Genomic DNA, 24,258 nt, shown 5'->3' on the forward strand with positions numbered 1-24,258 from the left:
CTTCCTTCCCTCCTTCCCTCCTTCCCTCCTTCCCTCCTTCCCTCCTTCCCTCCTTCCTTCCTTCCTTCCTTCCTTCCTTCCTTCCTTCCTTTCTTCCTTCCTCCCTTCCTTCCTTCCCTCCTTCTCTCCTTCTCTCCTTCCTTCCTTCCCTCCTTCCTTCCTCCTCTCCTCTCTTCTCCTCCTTCCTATCCTTCTGTCCACATGAAGTGTAAGGTTCTCTGCCCAAAAGAATGAAATTTTGAACAGTGAAACTTCACAAGATATCTTGGGGTGTCTGGGCTAGATTTCAACCATGCTTTAAACCCAAATCACTCTGGCTTTCATTGATTGACCAACAATAGGTACCAGTCCAAGCCCAACTTGGTCATTATTTGGGCCCTAATGACTCAGAGTGAAGACAAATAGCAATTTTTTTTCTGTTATGTTTAGAAACCCTGAGGGTCTTCCTCTCCCAGATTAAATTTTTTTTTTACTAGGTAAAAGAGGCCATTCTTTGCTTCATTTCTTATCTAGTCTTAATCATTGAATGGGCATTACCTCAGTCAAACTGAGACCTGGGAAAGACTTTAACTTAAAAAAACCAAGGTCTCCCTCTGCATCCGGGGCCATCCACAGTCTCCTGATCTATATAACTCGCCACTGAACCTAGATGGCTCCTGAGGAGAAAGTGCGGTCGGTGACCTTGCACAGCCCTGTCTCACTTTGATCCAATTCACTTGCAAGTCGCGGCATCACCTTCCTGACGTTGTGGTTATCTTTGAGAATGAAGGACAAACAAGACTAACACAATAAAGGCCATTGTAAGTACCGTCATTGCTACATCTGAATATGCAGCACTTCACTGCAGTGTTACACAATCATCAGTGTTCTGCTTGACATTACTGGAAGAAGGTATTCTAAAGATAGATTTTAATCTCCTTAAACTCTATTTCAGGAGGAGGCCCAACACAGTTTGCTCTCCACTTTTCACCAACTATGAAACTTTTGGACTTCTCCATCATGCCCCCTTGCCGGGTACCTTCTTCTCTGACCTGCTTTTCACCTTACTTTTGTTCGTTGTCTTCCCCCATTAGGTTGTAAGCCCCTTGAGTTCAGGGACTGTCTATTGGTATTTCTATCCCTAGTTCTTAGCACAGTCTAATAAATGTTTATTGATTGACTGACTGATTTCCTCTTATAGTAAGAATATCCAACAAAAGCAAACAAAATAAAAACAAAACAAACAAAAAAACCGAGTCTTGTACTGTCCTGTATGGAATATGTAAAAAGTCAAGAGTGTCCCCAAAGTGGGGACAAACTACTTAAGAAAGCACATGGGTATTTGACCTTAGTGACTTACCCAAACATTTTTGTACTTTTTAACTAGAGAAGAAGGAAGAATTAGCTTACAAAACCTGAAATCTTTGCCTACCAATTTGGAATCAAGATAATTTTCCTAGCCATTTTTCTTGGTGATAGTTTATACTGGAATTGAAGAGTTCAGTTCCCGTGCTGGATGCTGGTTTGATCATACGTATTTCCTGGCCTCTCTCCACTGTACAGTCACGATACTTCAAAAGGATAAACACACTTTCTCTGAAAAACTAGGTGCCATTTAAAATGGCCTTTGAAAGGTAGAAAGTATCACATTCCTGTCTTAAACATCACTGTAGCTTTTAAATGTATTCACTATGTGTGAATAACTGTTTAAGTAGTGAGAACAATGTAAGAACACAGGGGCAATATGGATACTGGTAAGGTTTTTCACACTACATAATGTAAATTCATCAGAAAGAATTTAATAGTGTAGATCTATGTTTTGTGATTTGAGATTTGAGTTTTTGTTATTGTCTCAACAAAATCACTGTTTGAATGACTTCTAAGAATCTTATCAGTTACCATGAACCTGAGGAGATCAGTTTAAATAATCAGTGGTAACTCAGTGGTTGGTAACTTTATTTCTTATCTAGAATGCATGGCCCTTTTTATGCAGAACACAGTTTTAGGAATAATCAGCAAATTATCAAGAAGGATTTACTGAGTGCTTGCTATCTGCCAAACACTGGGCTACTGGGAATACAAGGAAAGGTAAAAGCAAACAAACAAACAAATAAATAAACAAATAGTCCCTGCCTTCAAAGTATAAATATTCTAAAGGAGGAGAAAATATGTAAATAATTAGGGCCAGCACAAAATTTATGCCAAGAAATGGAAGATTGTTGTTCATTCTCTATACTTCTCTAAGAAGATCAAAGACGTAACAGGGTCATGTCTTGTCTTGCATGTGAATTGGGCATAAGTGAAGCAAAACCACCCAATGTCATCAGCCTCGATCTCTTTTCCAGAGTCATCAAAATTCAGTGACAAGACAAAGGTCAAGATGATTATGGTCCAGGATGCAGTGGGTGACCATGGCCTTCCTAAATAAGGAAGTCTTAAGTCACAGTCTGTCTGAAGTCATGCCCATTCAATGACTAGGGTCTGGGTGAAATTGAGACAAAAGATGGATCAATTTACCACCCCAAAGATATCAATCTGCAAGGGGAAGACCTTCAGAATTCTTGGTAAGAATAGAAAAAAATTGCAATTTGCACTCATTCTAAGTTATCAAAATATAAATATCAAATATATTATATAAAATATAAATGAACCACCTAGGCTAGGGTTGGGACTATTGTTAACAGTTCAACAAAAGCTAGAGTGATTTCAATTTTAAGATACTTAATTAAAAGATAATTGCAGAAGGGAAGACTTGGGGGGTGGTAGTAATAGGATCTGAAAGACCTCCAGCAGAAAGTACATATCATTGTTTGTCAACTTCTGCCATAGTTCTTAATCAACTTGCAATGTAAAAACCTCCCATATGCTTTTACATAAGCATTTATAACAGTGCAAGACATGGTGCAGTATAGTGACTAAAGTGTTGGCAGGGAAACCTGCATTCCAGTCCTAACTCTGACTTATAATGACAATATGACCACATGACTTTACTTCTTGGGGTGGGGGAGACAGAGAGAGAGAGAGAGAAGAAGATGCAACAGTTCAAGTTCATATGTATGTACACACGCATATGTCTTTATGTATACACATATATGTACACATACAAACATACGCATATATGTATTTGTGTGTACACACACGTGCACACACAATTAGAAACAAGGAGGAAACTGAAATTAAAAGAAAAAAATGGAAAGAACTAGCTGGATCCTCAAAATGCCTGGCACACTGACAGCTGAGCACAGGGTATGTGAAGGGGTTTTATGCCTCTCTTTTGCTAAATCTGACAGCTCAAATGAGAATTCTATTTGGTGATTGCAGGCAAAGGGATTTCTTAGAGAAAACAAGTATTCGAGTTAAATTTAAACCACAAGTTGTGAAAATTATTCTTTCATTTTGTAAGATTCTGGAGGTTACTGGCATGAAGTTAAATCCATCAGCTGACCCACATTCCCATGGACCATATAGCTATCATTAAATGCTTCCATTATTTTGTTAGCATGTAATGGAACTATAGCAGAGATTACCTCTGCTATGGAAACAAAAAGTGAAACTTGCATGTGCCTAATCCAGTGGTTCAAGTTAATTAGACTATAATGTGCACATTTCAAATTGTATAATTTTTTAATAATAATTATATGCTATGGAGACATCTATTAAAAGCCTAGAGCGATAATTTAAATGCAAAACTCCTGATAGAATTCTATTATATTTTTCATACTAAATTAATGTTACAGGATTCTAATGGATGCTTTAATTAGGCATTGATGTTATCAGCAATATTTGGCCAAATAAAATCTTCCACTGGGAAACATTCATTAAGCTTAATCTGTGTCAGTCAATAGTAAGCCTTTTCTGAGCCTTGTGACTCTAAGGCGGTGGCAAGGAGTTACCACCCTTCCAATAAATCTGGTATTCCCCCCAAAATGCTAAAATATGTGAGCATTAAGTATCTCTTAAATTTCATCATTTTCAGACAAGCTACTAATTATTAGACACTAATTGCTGAGCAGTAGACCTCAGGACCCTTCTGGAATAGAAGCATTGTATTAAAAAATTGTATCAGTGCATTTTTCTGCAATTAACGAAAAAAGGGAGCAGCACTTTTTTGTGGTAGCAAAGAAGTAGAAATCAGTATTTGGGGAGCTGCTAACCAATTACATGAATGTAATGGGCTATTTCTGTGCTGTGAGAAGTAACGAACATGATGAACAGAGAGAAGCATGGGAAGACTTAGACGAACTGATTCAAAAGGAAGGAAGTAGAAGCAGGAAAACAACATATTCAATGATTACAATGATGCAAATGGGAGAAAACACCAAAACAATCAAAACTGAATGTTGAAGAATTATGATGACTAAACTTGACCCCAAAGAATTGATATGAAAAGATATTCCCTCTGGGGTATATCTACTGGCTACTCTCATCCTCTGTAGAACAGAGTGGAACGTCATACATAACTTTAGGCTCTTTTTAATGTGTTGCTTGATTTTGCTGAACATTTTCTCTCTTCTTTTTTAGTTTATACTATTAAGTATGGAACTTTATAAGGGGGAAAAGAGATGGAGAGATGGGCAAATGTATGTCATGTAAAAACAACAAAAATTATATATATACATATATTTTTGTTGTTTTTACATGCATGTATATGTATATAATTATATATGTAACAATTATATATCTATATACTTGTTTTATATGTATGTGTTTTATATGTGAACATATGTTCAATATGTGTATACATGTACACATATATTTTACTTTTTTTGTTTTTATATCACTACACTTCTCTGTATAGCCTTCCCACTCCCTTCCTCCTTATAGACTTCTATCCTTTATAATATATACTAAAAAATAAGATAAAAAATTCAGTAAAATAAAGCAACACTTTGAAAAAAGTTACACTCTGTTTCTATATATGTGCACATATATATATATATATATATATATAATATACACATTTAGGTATAGAATACTTATAAACACACATCCACAGGGTGTGTGCTCCTCTCATTCCATCCCCTTTCTTTAAGCAACTCAAAAATGGAAATCAATGTTAGAGTGACCTTTGTACTGGTTGGTGGGGGAAGTAGAAGCAGAAGTGAATCATGGTGTTCCCTGATAGGCTGTGACAGAAAACAATACACAATGGGAGAAGTAGAAACAGCCCTGAAGTAAACAATTGAGGGCAGAAGAAAAGAACTGGCCAAGTTTGGGAATGGCCATTGTTTTACTCACCAGTGATTTTTCCATTAGCTTCTAAAGGAGGCTGCCAACTCACAATGACAGCTCGAGGCTTCCCTTCCCTAGTAATGACTGTCAAATCCTTGGGTGCAGAAGTTGGAGCTGCAAAAGGAGATGGAAAGAAAGCTTAATCACCGAGAATGAAAGAAAACAAACACCCATGGGATGTTCAATCATGATCTTGCTTTGCTAGTAGTTGGTCAAGTACAGTAGGTTTCTTTTGGTTTTTATTTCCCTCTTTTCCTTCCCCATCTACTTCTCTGTCCCCCCATGTCTGAATTTAGACCAAGGGAGAAGAAATATTCAGGGCATTCTATGGAAGCCAAAAGCACTGGTTTTATGGAGTAGAGCACATAGTATTTTTTAAATTTTTAAAAAATTTTTTGCCTTTTGGAGGGCAATTGGAGTTAAGTAACTTGCCCAAGGTTACACAGCTGGTTTTTTTGTGTTAAGTGTCTGAGGCCAGATCCTAACTCAGGTTCTCCTGACTCCAGGGCCAGCACTTTACTCACTGCACCACCTAGTCACCCTAGAGCACATAGTATTGATGTGTTTTTAGTTGATTTCTACAATGGAAAATCTAAAACAGTTATAAGTTATAAGCCTACCTACTTCTTTAACTACCTTTAGCATATGGATTAATTCATTGCTCAGTATTAAAAAAAATGTTATCTATACTAACCCACCACTCATAGTATTATAAATTTTAGAGCTAGAAAAGACATAGAGGGCATCTAGTCAAATACTTTCATTTTACAGATGAGTAAACTGAGACCCAAAGTCATAGAAATAGTAAATGGCAGAGAGGGAAATAAAACCAGGGTCCTCTGATTTCAATTCAGTCTCATATTTTTCCCTTTGGGAACATGTTTATTAGTATTTTAGGACTTACAAGTTAAAATGGAAACACTTTCTTGCTCTGCCTAGGCTGTGTGGTGTTAAGGAAAGCACTGGCTCCAGAGTCAGATGATGGAGTTCAAATTCTTGACCTTTGTCAAGGCCTGTATGACTGTGGGGAACTCTTTCAACCTGTAAATTAAGTGTAGCTTTTCTGGGTCTCAGTATACAAAATGGAGATTTGGACTAGATGGTTTCCAGGGTCACTTGTGGTTCTAAATCTATGATCTGATGATATTCACTAAAATCTAAATAAGAAGAAAAGGGTTTGATGGGAGCAGAACAGATTCAGGACGACAGGACAAATCTTTCTATTTATAGAGGAAATAGCTACCAATGAGGTACAGATTTAGGAAGGATTTCTATTTAATCTGTTAAAGTTCAGCACAGTTTTGCCACACATCAGGAAGACGTATATTAAACATCCCTTTTACTCTTGTGAATTGCTGGTCCCATAAGGATCATGGAAATTTTAAGTCTTTTCTCCAGAAGGTGCCAATGAGTTGTAACAACAGGGTAAATATATATGTTATGCTATTTTCTGTATGTACTCTTTTTTCACTCTCTCACTCTCATTAGATCACAGATTTTAAGTGAGAAGAGACTAGTCTAACGCTCTCATTTTACACATGAGGATACTGAGCCTCAATGAAGTTAAGTGACTTGCCCAAGATCATTCAAGATCAGAGAAATAATTTGAAACCTGTTCTTCTGACTCCAGAGTAGGACATTCTTTTCCCTGTACCATGTTGTCTTGTGTCTCCCTTCTCACCCCCCTCATCCTCCTCTCTTCTCCTTATATTACTTTCTCCTTCCTCCTCACCTATTCCTCTCTTTCTCTCCCCTCTTCTTGTCTTTCCTTCTGCCCCTCCCTTTCCATCCTTTCTACTCTTGTCTCCTACAGCTTTCTTTCCCCCTTCTTCTCCATACTTTAACATATTTCAGTCCATAGTCTAATATGCACTTCTAATCTCTGTGGATCAATCTCTCTCTCCCCCTCTTTCCATCTCTCTCTCTCACACACACACGCACATACATACATATACATATTTAAATATATACCCAGGCTGAATCTCAGTATTCTTTTAAGTTACTTCTGCTTTTCACCTACTTGGAATGAGTATGTGTATATGTATGTATATATACACACCTATTTACTTATGTACATATTAGAATGCAAATTCCCTGAAGTCAGGAATTGTTTCATTTTATCTTGATATTTCCAGCATGTGAGAAAGTGCTTGGCATATAGCAAGCACTTAATAAGTTCTTGTTGGTTGATCTGTAATTGTGATTTTGAGCTTGACATTGTTTAAGCTAGATTTTCAAAGCATGTAAAAGGACCTATCAATCTTATGGCTTTATCTTTCACCTAGAAACCCACTCATATTCCCAAATCTAATGACTCTATGCCTGATTCTCCAAGTCATCTGGGGTCCCAATGTCAAGACTATTGCTATTCAGTTCTATCCATATGAGTTATGTAATGTGACCTCCTGAGGTATAAGAAATAATAAATTAGGTCAAGCCTAGATTCCTGAGGAAGGAGACTATGAGCTAATATGCATGATAATGAAGGCCCCATACCAGGGAAAATTACCAATCGTAAAGCAACACTGTCACTAGAAGATAACACTGAAGACAATGCTCCCTAAAAGAAGGGATTACCAGAGAGACATGGAAAAAACCACACACAAGCAATTCAAGATAGTTGCTAGGCTATGGATAGTTGCCTATGGAAGGATGTGATGTAGTCATGAACTTCCTGGCCTTTATCTGTTATTGAAAGCTATTAAAAATTTTAGTTCATGTTAGTCATTAGATAAAAGGCTGTGCCTTTTAAACTAGTCGGGATGAACCATTTTTCCTTCTTTATATTAAAAGCTGATGACTGGGTAAAAAGAAGCTCAAAGGTGATGAGCCAGCTCATTTTGCTAAATGAAGGCATAAAGGAAAATAAAATGATCCATGAACTTCATCTTTTTTGAGTATAAAAAATGAATCATCCAATTAAAGAAGTGGGTTATTATAATAAACTTTAATGTGTGCTTTTTATAAGATGCCAACAAACAAGGCTGATTAAACATTTTTTATCTCTTCTTTTAACGATCTAACATTCATTTGTTTGTTTTTGTCTGGCACGTGATTTCACCAATATAGGATATAAACTAATAACTTTTCTATAACTTGTAGTCTGAGGGAATTTACCCAGGTCACTGAAAGGTTAAGTGACTTACTGGTGATCACAGGTCCAATATATGTCAGTCAAAACTTAGGTCATCCTGATTCTCAGGGCAGTCATTGATACAATGTTCTTTGCCACCTCTCATTTTTTTTTATTACATAAGTGATTACAAATAACAGATATCTAGATTCTGTATTGGTGGCAGCTAGGTAGGTGGCTTAGTTGCTAGAGGGCTGGGTCTAGAGTCAGGAAGTTCAAATCTGACCGGTCACTTACCAGTTGTGTGACCCTGGGCAGGTCATTTAACTTCTATTTCCCTTAATCCACTGGAGGAGGAAATGGCAAACAACTCAAGTATCTTTGCCAAGAAAACCCCATGGTCAGAATTGGAATATTATGGTCCATGAGGTCACACAGAGTCAGACGTGGCTGAATGACTGAACACCAGCAAAATGCTATATTATGTTTTTACCAAAGTCTGGGTTTGAACTATTTCACTTATTCCCAAAGATATTTGAAGTAACAATATGCTACTTTAAGTTTCACTTATATATCAATCTCCATCTGATCCATGTCTGTAAATATAACTATCCTTTGACTTTAAGAGAAGCCAACTCATTTCTCATTTTCCCATATTGTTATTATCTATCACTTGATCCCTGTGGCATGACTTGAAGTGAGAAATAGTAGGTTTATAGAAGTGAGACAAAGAGGTTAAATGACTTCTTATGGTTAATGGCAGAGCCAAGACCAAAATCTGAGTCACCTGATAGCCCTGAAGTTCAATACTTTTCTCATTAGACTAAATTGCTATTGTGGACATAATAGAGCTAAAATAATTCGGGCACGTATGAAAATATAGCTAGGTTTATTATAAACTATGGTAGACATTGTGAGATGAATGAGGCATAAGTGCAAGGCCTCGCTTTATTCACTTTTATAGGACAGAAAAAACATATGAAGAGATAATTATAATATTAGGTGTTGTCACTTATGAATGATATAAATAGTCACAGCAGCAAAGGGGAAAAAGAGATTATCAGGGGAAGAGGATGACTGGGATTTTCATGAGTTGTAGATAGGGACACAAGGATAGCCAAAATTCATAAGTAAAGATATAGAAATAAGAAAAGGCAAATATTTATCAGAAACAAGTAAAGGCTGAGCAGAGAGTTAATTGAGAAGATTGGAAGACAGACTTTGAGGAGGTAAACCTGTATGCTGATGTGGACAGGCTTCAGAGTTACCCACAACAATGAATTTCCTACTCTTTTCAAATATAAAAGACCATGGATGTTCTCCCAATATTGCTAATAGGTAGGATAGGGATGTCTAAAGAAGCTGGTTTTCTGAATGTTTGTGATGAAGTAAATGGAACAGAATTTGGGTGAACAAAGGATGGGGAGTTAAGAGAATATGGAAAAAATTAAGAATTAAGGCATGTACCCCTAATTTGTGTCTAGCCAACAACACTAAGGCACATTTGGTCTTTGTGTTGAATCTCATGGACTGATTCTAGCACTTTGAAAAATTATAACAAAGCTTTAGCAGATATAGATAAGTGACTGACACATTTCTTTACCTCTACTTGTTTTTGCATGTAAAAAAAAATACCTGGGGAAGGGATGGATGTGAGCATAGTAGTAGACTGGACCATGGAGAATGACAGAGTTTGAGATCATTTGTGAACGGATCTATGTTATTAGTAAGAGAAACAACTTGAAAAGTCCAGACTGCACTGTGGGAAATATTGAACATCTAGACCATCAACTTTGGCCTTCATTAAGTAAGCAATTGTGGTTCAGCGGTTTTCGGTCATGTCTCTTTCTGATCCCATTTGGAGTTGCCTTGGTAAGGATACTAGAGTGATTTGCTATTTCCTTCTGCAGCTCAATTTACACATAAGGAAACTGAGGCAAACAGGGTTAAGTGACTTGACCGATGGGAAGTTATAAATGGTTTATGAATAGGAAGCTTGATGTGACAATAGTGTTTAGGATAAATTGAAATGGGGAGAGCCTAGAAACAGATTACTCTACCTAGATTTCCCCAAGTACCAGACTATACATTATGGCCCAAAACTGATGAGATGATTAATTTGGCTGCTCCATCCCACACATATGTTCTGAATTATTGAATATGTAAAAGTCGGTCAGTTGTTTTTTCTACTTGTACTCCCCAAAGCAGGTAAATTGCTCATTTAAAAAAAGTCATATCAACTCTCGACACTGCACAACATTCGAAGACTTCCTCAGCTGTTCTGGTTAGAGAGATCTCACTTGAGCAGAACACTGTGTAAAAAGCTTAGATTCATTGAAACTGGGAAAAAGTACTAGAGAATGGCAAAATAAAACTTCTATAACGTCTTAGGAGGGTGACCTGCAAAAGAAGAGTAAGCCCTCTGTGAAGAGCCCCCTAATGAGTAGGGACTTGCTTGATATATTTTAAAAAAAGTATCATGGGAAGACCACAGTTCACTATTCATCGTTTTTAAAATTTACCTCATCTCAAAAGAAAAGGTTTACAGTCAGTTTTATAAAACAAACAAAAAAAAACCTTTGTAAATACCATAGTGTCATTTCCCACAAAAATGACATAAAGTTACAAACCCAATAATAAAACATCTTCATATCTGCCCTGTTTGGATGCTAGATTTCTATGAATTACACATGCCAACCACTCCACATCATAATCGAGTTAAGGTTATGAACTCTATATTTATGACCATAGTAAATAAAATTGTAAAATTTCAGTGAATTTCATTAGCCTAGATTTGAACTAGTTCAAGTTGAAAAAAGCTTTAAAGTGTCACTCTGTTGCCATTAAGTGGAGGGGAAGACATGAGCTCTGGTTTATACAGGGAGTGAGATATTTTATACATGTGTGTGTGTGGGGGGGGAGTATAAAAATAGCACCAAGGTTGAGCCTAAACTTTTTTTTTTGAATGATCACAGAAGTAATTGCTTTGTCTTAAGACATGCCTATTTCAGGTAGGATTACTTTGGGCTTCTAGTTAATCTGCCCTATTTACAGTGACTTCTAGGACCCATCTGGGAGCTCCAGGTCTCTTTAAGAATTAAGAATAAACAGTTATCTTGCTAATAGGTCAGCAGGAACATTTTCTAATAGCCTGGGAGGCCCATATACAATGTCCTTTCTTGATATATTAGTTGCCTGTTTCCTGGAGATAGAGGTAGTAGCAACAGCAATGGTGGGTTTAGGAAAAAATCACAAGCTCCCATCTGTCAGTCTAGTTCTTTTCCTTTCTGGCCCATTTTCTAACACCAGATCAACCTTCAGATCTCACTTCCTCAAGGTGATATTCCCCCAGATGACTATGTTCTCTAATCACTCCTTTATTCTAAGTCTCTTTAGTGCTTATAAATTTATTCTACACTACATTCTCCTATACATTTTAACATGTTGTATTCAATATTCAAGATTTTTGTTTTGTTTTGTTTTATATGTGCTTAGCATCTCTAACAAGACTTATAATTCTGAGAAATGATTCTTCCTTTTCTCTTGTATTTGGAACATCTGTGTAAAAGTAAACTCCTGTTTATATATACATACATATATATGAACACAAAGTAAAACAGTTATTAAACATTAGTTAGGTAACTGTGGACAGACTGAAGTTTGGCCCTTCTGAATTTGTGTGTATAAAGTAAAAATGAAGAGAAAGATTCAAGGAGATAAGATGTAGATTTTACAGTAACTAAATATACTAAATTTGAGAACTAATCCAAAGATGGCATTTATCCTCACTTCTTGAAATAGCTGTGTGATCCAGTGTTTAGAATGCTGGACTTGAAATCAGGAAGACCTGAGTTCAAATTTCGCCTCAAATACTTATTGGCTGTGCAGCCGTGGGCAAGTCATATAACTTCTGTTTGTCTTAGTTTCCTCATCTATGATGTTGGGATAGGAATAGCAAAGTTGTTACATTACAAAGTTGTTTGAGGATTAAATGGGATAATATTTTTAGACAGCTTTATGAACCTTAAAACACCCTGTGAATGCTAGTTGTTGTGACCACCATCATCATCATTTTGGTATTGTTGTTGTTATAGGTCATGCTCCTGTATCCAAGCTTCACGAAATTCCAGGTCTTGGATAAGGACTTATAAGGTATGTACAGTAGCACCATCCTAATGTAGATGTTCACGCTCACCAATAGTCTAGAGAATAATATAAATGTCAATTCCAAGAGCAGATCACTTAAACAGCTTTGATTTAACATACCTGCTTCATATGTGGTGGCGTGCGCAGTCATACTCCATGTACTTGACCTTTGACCTTTGGTTACCATGACTGAGAATTCATACATAGTGTTTGGTTTAAGGCCTGTCGCTGTGTGACTCAGAGATGTTATATCTGCTGACTATATACATAGGGGAAAAAAAGCAAGTAGAAAAAGACTGTGAACTCTATCAACATGGTAAATCAAGACATGCGAAAAAAAAAGACTATCAAATACCCCAGCAATAAAACACAACAGAAGCATTTTTGCTAATAGAGAAAGTTGGCTCTATTTTTTTTTGAAGAAGTACAAAGATACAGCATTATATTCTGGTTAATTATATACACATTATATGTGTATGTATATATGTATATGATATAATGATATTTTCATTATATTATTTATTATATCCTGATAAACAGTAAAGCAAACTATATCCAATAAAGCAAACTCTTATACTAAAGGGTGATTTACCTTTCCTTATATAAGAACCTGCCATGTTCTTGAGAGAAGTAAACTACAATGACATGCCACAGTTGACCTTATCCTAGGATCTTTTTTCAGTTTAGAGAATGCTTGTATAGAACAGAAAATCAAACTGGATTCAATTTTGTTATAATAAATTAAAATTATATTAAAAAAAAACTTTTTAATATTGGTCATGGAGCTTCAAGACTGTATTTTGGATTGTAGCTACTTATGGAAATGTGCTATTTCCTTTTAGATTGATTATTGGCTCCGTATGGGTAGAGGCTGTCTTAGCTAATTTTTGTCTCCCTGAGGATATATCATATTCTTTTACACTCAGTAGGAACAAAATAAACATTAGTTGAAGGTAAAACTAGAAATATTATTCTTCTGTTTTATAACACTCAAAATATCTTAAAGTCATTCTATTTGGGTGGTCTAATCTCGCCAAAATCAAGTCAGTACAAATGCATATACACACACATATATACATTATATATACACACATATACACATGTATATAAATACAGAAACATACATGTACATGTTATATTATATATACATATACAATATATATTTCTGTCAATAAATCATATATAATATATATATTTTAATTTCTTGGTGTGAAGATTTATAGACCAAATAATGAAAAACCTCTGCCTATTAGTTCTCTGGAATCCTTCATACTCAGGGCAAACACCACTTTCTCCAGAGGTCCCAGATCATCCCCTTTTACTAAATTCCTTCCCCTCTCAGATTCCTCCTTATCTATCTTGTATTTATATGTATGTACCTGGTTATTTGCATGCTGTCTCCCCCATTAGAATGTAAACTTTTTAAAAGTAGGGTCAGTTTTAGCCTTTCTTTGTACTGCCAGAACTTAGAACTCTGGCATTTAGTAAATATTAAAGAAATGCTTGTGGACTGAAGGACTAAACATAAACACTTAAATATGGTCACTTGAGCTGAATGATAAATGATGAACAAATGACATTTAGGACAAAGGGATTTTATTGCTTTGCTGAGTATTGCTACAATTATTTAAATGTGATGGATCCCTTGATATTTCTTGACTTTTGACAATAGGTTAAGGGAATGTTAGTGGAAGGTTGAATATGTTTTCACTCCTTATTGTTTTTAATGTTCAAAAGAAATCACCTTGTCTCCTCGACTAATATGTATCACTCACAGGAAGAGGAGAGTTTGAAACTCTCTATAAACCTTATAAATATAGATCCATACTTGACATTTAGATGCTGGAACTTCTCACAGGATTAAATATTTATCTTGGTTTCATTTTTGATACATGTGTTATTTTTCTGAGTTAAGATGATTACCAAAATGGCGTTGAACTTGTTTTCCAGTTTCCATGCAGCACCTCCCTTCACTGATTAAGAACATGATATTTAGAAAAAAACACCTATTTTTGTGAATTATTACTCATATCCCTATGAAGAAAATAATGTGGGCATGTAGTATTAATAAGAACCACTCATGTGACCATCATCATAGAGTGACTCAAATTATAGCTACCTGTCAGTACCTTATTTTCTTGAATTGATCATAATCCCTTTGCATGAAGTAATAATTTCCTATACATTATGCATCAAAATCTATCATAAAAACTTGACTTAAGAAAGTTTTCAATAAATAATTGTTAGATTAATCAATGATCTATTTGGTTTGCTATAGAACATTTTTATGGTGATAAGTAAAAGACTCATGCTCAGGCTGACCTGGATCTTCAGCTCTCAAGGATTTGTTTGTTTTATTTTTTTTTTCAATAATGAAAAATTGAGTCTTTAAAATAGAACTTAAAGTAGCTGGAAGTGAGTAAAGACGATATGCTTCTGAAACAAGCATGCCTGACTTATTTCCCTACCTGTAAAAAGGTCATAACAAATGTTTGATATATTACTTATGGTTATAGGAAAGATGAAAGAAGATAATCATTATCAACATGCTTCAAAAAGGATTAAAATGGGATGTTTTATTACTATTCAGTTTTAGAAAACTTTAAATTAATTATATTTCTAAATATATGTAAGATTCTACAAGATATGGTCTATAAGCTACCTTCCACTGTTCATCTAACTGTCTTTTTCTTATTTTATCTTTTCTTTCTGTCTCCTCTGGGTGAGGCCAGGGAGAGTGTCAAGGTTAATAAGGGCTGGTATTTTGTATGGGGAGTTAGACCAATCTTGTTCCATTTTCTACTTTCACGCTATGATCCATAACAGGGGGAAAGGAAGAGAAGGCTTCTTTATTTTTCATTAGTAATTCAAACAACAGCTATAGGCAGGGGAATACTGGATCTAGCTCATTCTGACTCACAACAGCCATTTGTTAAATTTTCTGTATGAAAACTTACACCTTAGAAATAAGCAAATGCTTATTTCTAAAACAAATCAGGGTTTGATTTGTTGTTTTGTTGATTGGCTGGACTTAAGAAAATGAAAACAAAAATTGTTAATAAAGAAGATTAAGTGTAAAAGTGTATTGTGCATGCATTAATTTTTGGGAGAGCAGATAATTAAACATTTGTGGCACACTGTTGGCTATTGGATACTACAGGTAAGTGTTTGACTATGTCACATTAGAGAGTTAAAATATCTGATTGGAAATAAACTTTAAAAGGCCACTAGTCCAATGTCTATCCAAATCTTCAATTGTACCCCTGGAAAATGGTCACCCAGATTCCCATTTGAAGACTTCTAGAGATGTGGAACTAATTACTTCCTTAGGTCATTTGAGGACTATTATTTATATTACTGAGGGACTTTATGAGGAAATTTTAATTATGTTTTAACTATGCAAAATGATAATCTATGTGTTGTTAGGAATTTTGGGAGTTGGGATTAGCCTTAATCTAACTATCATCACTCTGCTGGATTTTCCTTGTTCTCTGCTTGACAGGTAGCCACATCCATTCTATGAATTGAATTTTTACAGATGATGTACTATAGTTATATTTGAAAGCTTTCATTGAGTTATCATCTTCTAGGCTTATTAATTCATTGCATTCCTCAAGAGGCACAAGTGATGGACATTGATGAGGTTGTATTTAAAAATAAGGGAGGGAGGGATGCTAAGGTGGCTCAGTGAATAGAGCACTGGCCCTGGAGTCAGGAGGATCGGAGTTCAAATCTGGCTTCAGACACTTAATTACTAGCCATGTAACCTTGGGCAAGTCACTTAACCCCAACTGCTCTGCCTTTCCCTTTCCAAAAAGCAAAATGTATATATATATATATATATATATATATATATATATATATATATATATGAGGGAGAAAGAGCTTATTCTAAATAAATTTAAACTCAATTAATGGCAGCATATGGACTGTGTTTAAAAAATATTCCAATATGTTCCTGTGGATACCTTGTTTGATAATATTGTCTTTATTTAGGTTAAAACATTAAGGTGATAGACAGGCTACTTATCTCATATCCTTATATCAGTACCACTATATGAATTTAAGTGGTGATTTTTCTAACCTAGAATGGTAACATAACAAAAAGAAAATTACTTTTAAATGGTTTAGAGTAAAATTATCATGAAATATGGATTCTCTACAATTTTAAAGTCAGAAAATAATACTAAGAGATTAAGAAAAATAAGTGTATTATCATTCCCCCCTCAATATTTAAGCTTATCTGTAGGGAGAAATTTTCAAAGGATACTTTAGTCTTGAAAATAACCAGAATATGAATTTGAAGTTGTCTTTGTTCAATGGTAAGGAATCAGAGCAGAAGAGAAAGGAAAATGAAGACATGACTGAGTCAAGCTACTAATTTTCCTTAGTGGGTAGCTGAGGCTTATAAACTTATTAGCAAGGCTACATTAGCTCATGCAATCTCTCAATTTTTTTTCCTTTAATGTTTGAAGCAAATATCATCTTAATATCCAAAGAAGAAATTAGGCAATGACCATTAAACTGTGCTTCCTTTCTAAATAACATGCTCAGTATCATACAGTTTGAAGTTCTCATTTACTATTTGTTGATAGATTGATTTTTCCCTTGTCTATAGGTGGTATCTGTCATTTCTCCAGTCTCTGCTAATTGAAAATGTTTAAAGGGAGCTGAAGTTTCCCTGTACATGACCTGTAGGCTAGGGTAGCTTTCAGTGGGAGTTGAGCATTTGGTCATTCTAGCCATACTTGTATCAAGTATTTCTGGAGGAAGGTGATGAGAAAGCCTTGGAAATCTACCAAATTTTCAATATAAGAATAAAATCAGTAATACTATATTGGGTCCTCTCTCTCTACCTCAGAGAGGGTGCTGTAAGTTTGAAGGGATGATACTACAAACATAAAGGCATAAACATTTTCAGGCAAAAGGTCACATGTGACTTCTGGGGTTTTTTTTTTTTTTTTTGCTTTTTGGAGGGCAATTGGGGTTAAGTGACTTGCCCCAGGTCACATGGTTAGTTTTTGTGTTAAGTGTCTGAGGCAGATTTGAACTCAAGTCCTCCTGACTCCAGGGCTGGTGCTCTATTTACCGTGCCACCTAGCCACCCTGACTTCTGTGTTTGGACAAATTACCTCCAAATGCATTATAGTATTCTTTTGCTTTTTTTTTTTTTGGAGAGGGGAAGGTAGGGCATTCGGGGTTAAGTGACTTGCCCAAGGTCACACGGCAAGTTTTGTGTTAAGTGTCTGAGTCTGGATTTGAACTCATGTCCTCCTGACTCCAGGGCCGGTGCTCTATTCACTGCGCCACTTAGCTGCACTACAATCTAATATTTTTAACAGGACTCCTTTAGTATTATCAATGTTTTCCTTAAAACATGAGAAGATATACAAATCAGTCTGGAAAAATGAGGAGGAGAATTTTCAGTATCATTACCATTTCCACTGCTACCTTTGGGATGTAGAATTCAAGTAACGCTCCAGATACTTCAGAAAGTATAAACATGCCTTCTCTGACAATCCAACAACCATTCAAAACAGTGCAACAATGAATGAAAGAATAAAAATATTTGGTTGATAATACACCACATTAGTTAGAAATTCACCTTGTATTTTGCACTTGCAGAAAAGCTGGTCCTCCATCTGACAGTGTAAAACCGAACTTCAGTTGTTTTCTGATTCTTAGGGACAGAGTTGTCTGCCCAGCTGACCCTCACAGCATCATGGGTAAGTGCAACCGCCTGAACACCTACTGGTGGGAGCATGGGGGTGGAGATATCTGGGACTGAGGTAGGGAAATCATCAGGTAAAGGATAAAAATCAGCTTCCAATGGGTCAATGGGATCTGGGTTTAAAACCCACCAAATGAAACAAACAAACAAATAAATAAAATAGTTTAAAAATAAATATTGGTGATAACACATCACAATGAGTTAAATGCATGGCAATAATGATGAAGGAAAACATGAGAAGAACAGAAAACATGTCATTAATTTAATCAGAAAACACATTAGAAGTAATATTGCTATTTCATAATAAGTGAATATTTTCCCAAGCCAACTCCAACCAATTCTTCATACATTCTGCATTTATATACAAATTATATTTAGAAGCAAATATCTTCTTATGTATAAATTGGTATTTAAAAGAATTAACAGAAAACTTATTTCTGAATATATTTACAGCTCAAAATTAAGAGGGACAAAAGAGAATTTGAAATCTGTGATCAATTTCCTCTTATGGAAGAAAGTTTTCATCTCAGTAGTTTACATCTTGTCTTTTATTTTCTCCCATTCCAGCTCTCTCCCTTCCTGTAATCCATCCTACATCAGCATTCAAATTTGGAAATCATGAAACAAGAGTAAAGAATGGAGTGTTCTGAATTTCACAATGACAAGTCTATGCCTGGTGACTCCACACTTTGCTACAGTGATAGTGATTCACCTTCCTGACTGGTTTGTGATTTGGTTTGTTCCAGGTGAATTATTTTCTACTGAGGGTGTCAACATAATTAATTTGTACCGTGTTTCCCCGATAATAAGACCTATCCTGAAAATAAACCCTCCCCTTACTGTGTAAGATTCCTCTAAAATAAGCCCTCCCCCGAAAATAAGCCCTATTGAGATTGCTACTGTAGTGAAGGTGATCCGTTGCACTACACGCTACATTACGGTACCCTCTGTATGCACCGTTCCCCCCCCCCCAGTGAAACGCACTCCACGCTCCGAGCTGCATCCAATCAGAGCTGCAGCAGTGAGCGCGTCATCCTGTTCTTCCCCAGTGATTTGCTTATTGAATAAAGGTACATTTTTTTTTTGTTCACATTTACCTGTTTATTAAATTGCTGTCAATGTTCATTAAAATAAGCCCTCCCCTGAAAATAAGCCCTCTGGTGTTTTTCTGTCCAAAAAAAAAATAAGACAGTGTCTTATTATCGGGGAAACACGGTATGAGTAATGTTGTCTTCTGGTAGTGATCATAGTAATCGGTCTTAGCCAGGGACTCACATAGGTAGTGTGGACAACTCATCTTGAGTTTTCCCAATATTGTTTCAAGGCAACAAGTTAACTCATTTAAGAAAATCCAAGATCCTGTTGTCCTTATCATATAGTTTCACTCTATATCTCTGGAGGAGTCACAGAGCTAACATCTATACCTTATAGGCAGCTGGCATTTGGAAAATGCTTCATTTTACTCTTGGAGAGGATAATTGAATTTGCCTAATGATGGAATGTCACCAAAATTTATTCTGAAATTCTTTCATTACATTTTAGTCTCAGCAAATTAGATTTATAACTGCTCATTTGTGACGATAGTAATAATTACAATTCTACATACATCAGATGGGGAATGGAAAGGGAAAAAAGGACTTAAAATAGCATCCTAATTCTTATTATTTATAAATGAGATATGACATTATAAGTCTTAGTCATGGGCAGCTTATTTGAAGACACCAGGTGGAATTTAGCACATGGCAATATATCCCCACAACATTCATTTATTTATTTATTTATTTTGAACAATATGACTTAAAGTGAAGCCTTGCTGATTCTGATGGTTGCTTTAGTTTGTCCAGACTATTTCATACGTCTATCCCTATTTCATCATACTGTTTTCCATTGAATTATTTAGTAGTTGAATGAACTCTGGTCTTTGGAAAAGGAAAAAAATGGAAAAAGAAAAGAAAAAGAAAGAATAATGTGTGTTTAAATTTTAATGACAGAGCTCAGGCTCTTCAAATTTCCTTTGATGTCTCTTTCATTAAGACCTCCTTTAAAATCAAATGAATTTATGAATGATTGGGAGAAACTGAAGACAGTGCTATATCAGTAAGGTCTTGGACATCAGGTGGATATCCATCATGTTAGTGTAGTCTGTGTGTATGTGTGTGTGTTTTTGGGTATGTGTTCTAACCCATAGAAGATACTGTCCCACCCTATGTTTTTTTAATTATTATTCAGTTTTTAAAGGCTAGTTTTCCAAAGATAGCCAAAGTAAAGCAAACCTAGAGCTATTGCCTTGGGAAGGTTTATTTGTTTCTCCCTTCCTTAGGTTGACAAGTAACTCAGTTTTTCAAATTTAGTTGTGCTAGCAAATGTACCAGTTTAGAAAATATTGAAGAGGCTAGGAGCTACCAAAAATAAAAGATTAGACATCCATTAGTAGCAAAAATTTTATATCCTGAAACCAAGTATTTCTGGACTTTAGAATTATCTATTTGTAGGGGCAGCTAGATGGTGCTGTGAATAGAGCACAGGCCCTGGAGTTAAGAGGACCTGAGTTCAAATATGACCTCAGACACTTAACACATACTAGCCATGTGACCTTGGGCAAGTCATTTGACCCCAATTGCCCTGCCTTGCCCCCTCCAAAAAATAAAAAAAAAGAATTATTTATTTGCAATGATTTGATAATTTAGTTTCTGCAAATAGTACCTGAGTGATTCCCTTATATTTAAAAACATCCACCTTGGTTGATGTTTCTGTGTGGCCAGCTATGACTTTAGAATTTCTTCACTTGAATAAAAGATATCTGTTCTCAGTAGTACTTATTTTCCTTAGACATGAACTTGTCATTCATTTGACACTTCCTCTAGAGAGACACTTGCATACAGATCTTGATAATTTGTTTTTCCACTCAGGAGTGTCAGGTCAGAGACTACCCAGAAAGCACAATTAAAGTGCCTTCTGAAAAACTGTTGAACAGTTTTCCCAAAACAGTTTCCCAGTGAGTGCTTCACACTGCTGATTTTCTGGTGGCCATAGCCAGGAGAGAGCTAATGTCAGAGGAGATAAATTATCGAGCACTGAGGCTGGAGCCTTTTGGTTAAAAATTGAAACAAGTCTAATGTTGGACTGGTATGTCAATAGGCTCCCATGAATTTAACAGCTCTCTAAGGTACAAACCAGGCTTGAAGAAAATGATAATTACCCTTATTTCAAACAACAGCAGCAACAAACTTCGCCCACATCCTGGCTTTATCTCATTGTACATGTGGTAGAAAAGATAAAATTCCAAAACTCAATTGATCTAGTAAAGATTTTTAAAGGATATGGATCCATTGAAATAGCTCAGTAAGTGGTTATAACCTCTCTCCAGGGAAGATGAGAATTTATAAAAGCAGGCTCATGCTTAACTCTACCTAGATAGATGCATTTCCTTGCGTATGTGTATGTGTACGTGTATGTGTACGTGTAGGTGTATGTGTTTTAGTTTTTGCCTTTATGTAAGGCATATTCCAAGATTCCACATAGGAATACTTTTGAGAAGAAAAAGGCTGAGTAGGTTTTTTTTTCAGATGCAACTACTGCGCATGCATTTGGTAAAGGTACTTTCTAAAATTCCCCCCATCTATCTCTTTATTTGCCCTTTGTTTTTAGTGACTTATATATCCTTCTGCTAAGAAGTTCCTGACACTGAGCATGAATTTTAAGGAAAGAATCAAACAATGCTGTCATCCTCCAGGGAAAAATACTGAAGGAATATTATTTTCCTGTCCATCTTCTTTAGAACACATTCTCTTTATTTTTCTTTCACTGGCTTTCCACATCTGTCCCATTCCAAACTCTGAAATCTCTTTGCCTCACAACCCAATAAAGATTAGAAATACAAAAGGAAAAACACAGTTGATGAGCCATAGGCATCTTAGGAACCATGTGTGGAGAATGGGATATGCTTACCAATGAAGCCTGGGGCAGATAAGGAGAGCATAGCATGTTAAAAAGGGTTGATTAGCTCATACTAAACTACTTTCAGCTTAGCTGAGGCTCTGTATTATCATCAACTAATAACCCCTGTCATTGAAGTCTCGACTTTCTTTAGCATATTAATTTTATTGCTTAACATTCCTAACTTGATAGTAGTTACAGACAGAAAGTCCTATGATTGGACCATGACATATGTTGGTATGTTAATCTGATGCACAGAGCTATTGAAAAAAATTAAAAGCTTGTCACAAGCTAAGCATGTCAGTATCAGAATGTCTTCTCAGAATTTTATTTCTGTAGTACTTTACTTAGAAAGTATTGGACAAAGAAAAATAATGTATAGATCTGTCCCTCAATAATCTTTGCTGATGAGGGAGAAAGAAAACTGGAGAAATAAAAATCCTGGGTAGTCAAAAATATCATTCTAGAATACTAGTTTAAAACTTGGGTTTGAGCCAACTCATTAACCTCAATTACCAAAAAATAACTTTATAGTCATCACTTTATTTGGAGATGAATGTTATTTGAGGTGCTTTAATATAAGCAAACCATTTATCCAAAAAACATCTGGTTCAACACGATCTCACAACTGGGTAATTCAAAGCCACCAGTTTAACTGGATTCAACCACCAGATATTTACAAAATTGTTTGTCACATTTGTATTTTAAATAATAACTAGGGCTTACCCTTAACTAAATCTGTAAGACAAGCAAAAGACTTCAGGGTACCTGAAATAGACCTATTCTCTGTACATTTTCTCTCTCTTCTTCCCTAATTCTTTCCTTTTCAAATGTTCAAGACTCTAGAGAGCCTCCAGAAATAGAGATGAGTTTAAGGCCTTTGATTGACAATGACTGATGACAAAGAAAATTGTTACCAATCTCAATGCTACTTGCATTCCAATATGAATCAAAAGGCTTAAGTTAAAGAGAGAGCTGAGAGCACAGGATTTCAAAGAATCAAATTTTGGTGAAAGGAGAAGAGACTTCATTCAGGATCCTGCTATCACACTGCACAGGTAGCTACTACTCCAAGTAGAGTAAAACTTAGAAAAAGCATTGTCAACTAGTGCATCACATAGATGTGATTAAAAATTATTTCCTTAGCCTTTCTTTTCCCCTTCTCAAGACTTTGACCTTCTTCTTCCATTTTACCTATAGGCATGGAATAGCAAGTAACATTTATAAAGGCTGGAGTCCAGTGCTGATCACGATGGAGAAGACAGATTTTAAAATTCTTATAGAGTCAATCCATCCATGGGACATTCTGTCCTCAACCTTCAAGGGTGAATGAAGGGATTTTGGTACCAGTATACTACTCGACTAAGCAGTAATCCCCCAAATCAGCAGCCAGATGATGAGGGCCTAGATAAAAGTTCCTAAATAATTAGGAGTATTCTACATGGAATAATTCTTCTTCCCATTTAAGCTAACTTTTTCAGCCTATTTTTTTAAAGTAAAACATTTCTACTAATCACTTTCAACTAAAATGAAATAAGGTACACAGCAGGGACTTTTAAATTAGTTGAATGTAAAGTTAAGGACAATCAAAAAGATTAGGGAATCAGCCTGCATATCTATATGTACCAAATTATAGAATTTGATGACTCACTAGAATGCTCATACTGACTAAACTGCAACAAGAAGATCAGCATCTTTAACTTACCTGTCATAGATCTGGTGGTGGCACTTTCATAGAGAGGAACTCCCTCTCCCGCATTGTTAAAGGCTTTTAGGGAGATTACATAATGGGAACTTGGCTCTGCAGAAGAAATAACAACAAAATGGAAGAGCTGTGTTAGGTTCCAAAATAGCCAGTTGAACATTTTCCCCAAACAAACAGTATAAATGTAGTCAATAAATGATGTTTTCAAGGAATAAGTGAATTTTTTGTCAAAGTTGTCAGGCCTTCCTTCTTCACATACGGTGCTTCCTTAGGGTTGTTAGCTCTCTATTCTTTTAGTATATGAGACAGATGAAAGGCATGGGAAGGAGAGCTAGAATGGGATTTAGAAGACCTGGATTCACATTTTATATTGCCAATTATCTTTAGCAACTCATACTCCTAGGTATATATAGTGGGGTGTGTGTGTGTGTGTGTGTGTGTGTGTGTGTGTGTGTG

At 35.8% G+C, this 24,258-nt stretch overlaps 1 protein-coding gene across 1 annotated transcript in view; it reads right to left on the bottom strand.

Moving 5' to 3' along the window:
• LOC138173606 (netrin receptor DCC) overlaps positions 1-24,258 on the bottom strand; it is a 1,060,615-nt gene that overhangs the window by 163,826 nt on the left and 872,531 nt on the right. Inside the window, exons 17-20 of the mRNA XM_069103651.1 lie at positions 23,803-23,898; positions 18,036-18,274; positions 12,551-12,689; positions 5,218-5,325 (exon numbers count right to left, since the gene is read on the bottom strand). Of these exons, the coding sequence (XP_068959752.1) occupies positions 5,218-5,325; positions 12,551-12,689; positions 18,036-18,274; positions 23,803-23,898 (582 nt within the window). The remainder of the gene's footprint in view (positions 1-5,217; positions 5,326-12,550; positions 12,690-18,035; positions 18,275-23,802; positions 23,899-24,258) is intronic.

The sequence above is a fragment of the Petaurus breviceps genome, unplaced genomic scaffold (assembly GCF_028583685.1).
Source record: "Petaurus breviceps papuanus isolate PSGF00001 unplaced genomic scaffold, PetGlider_PUasm1.0 129, whole genome shotgun sequence".
NCBI lineage: Eukaryota > Metazoa > Chordata > Mammalia > Diprotodontia > Petauridae > Petaurus > Petaurus breviceps.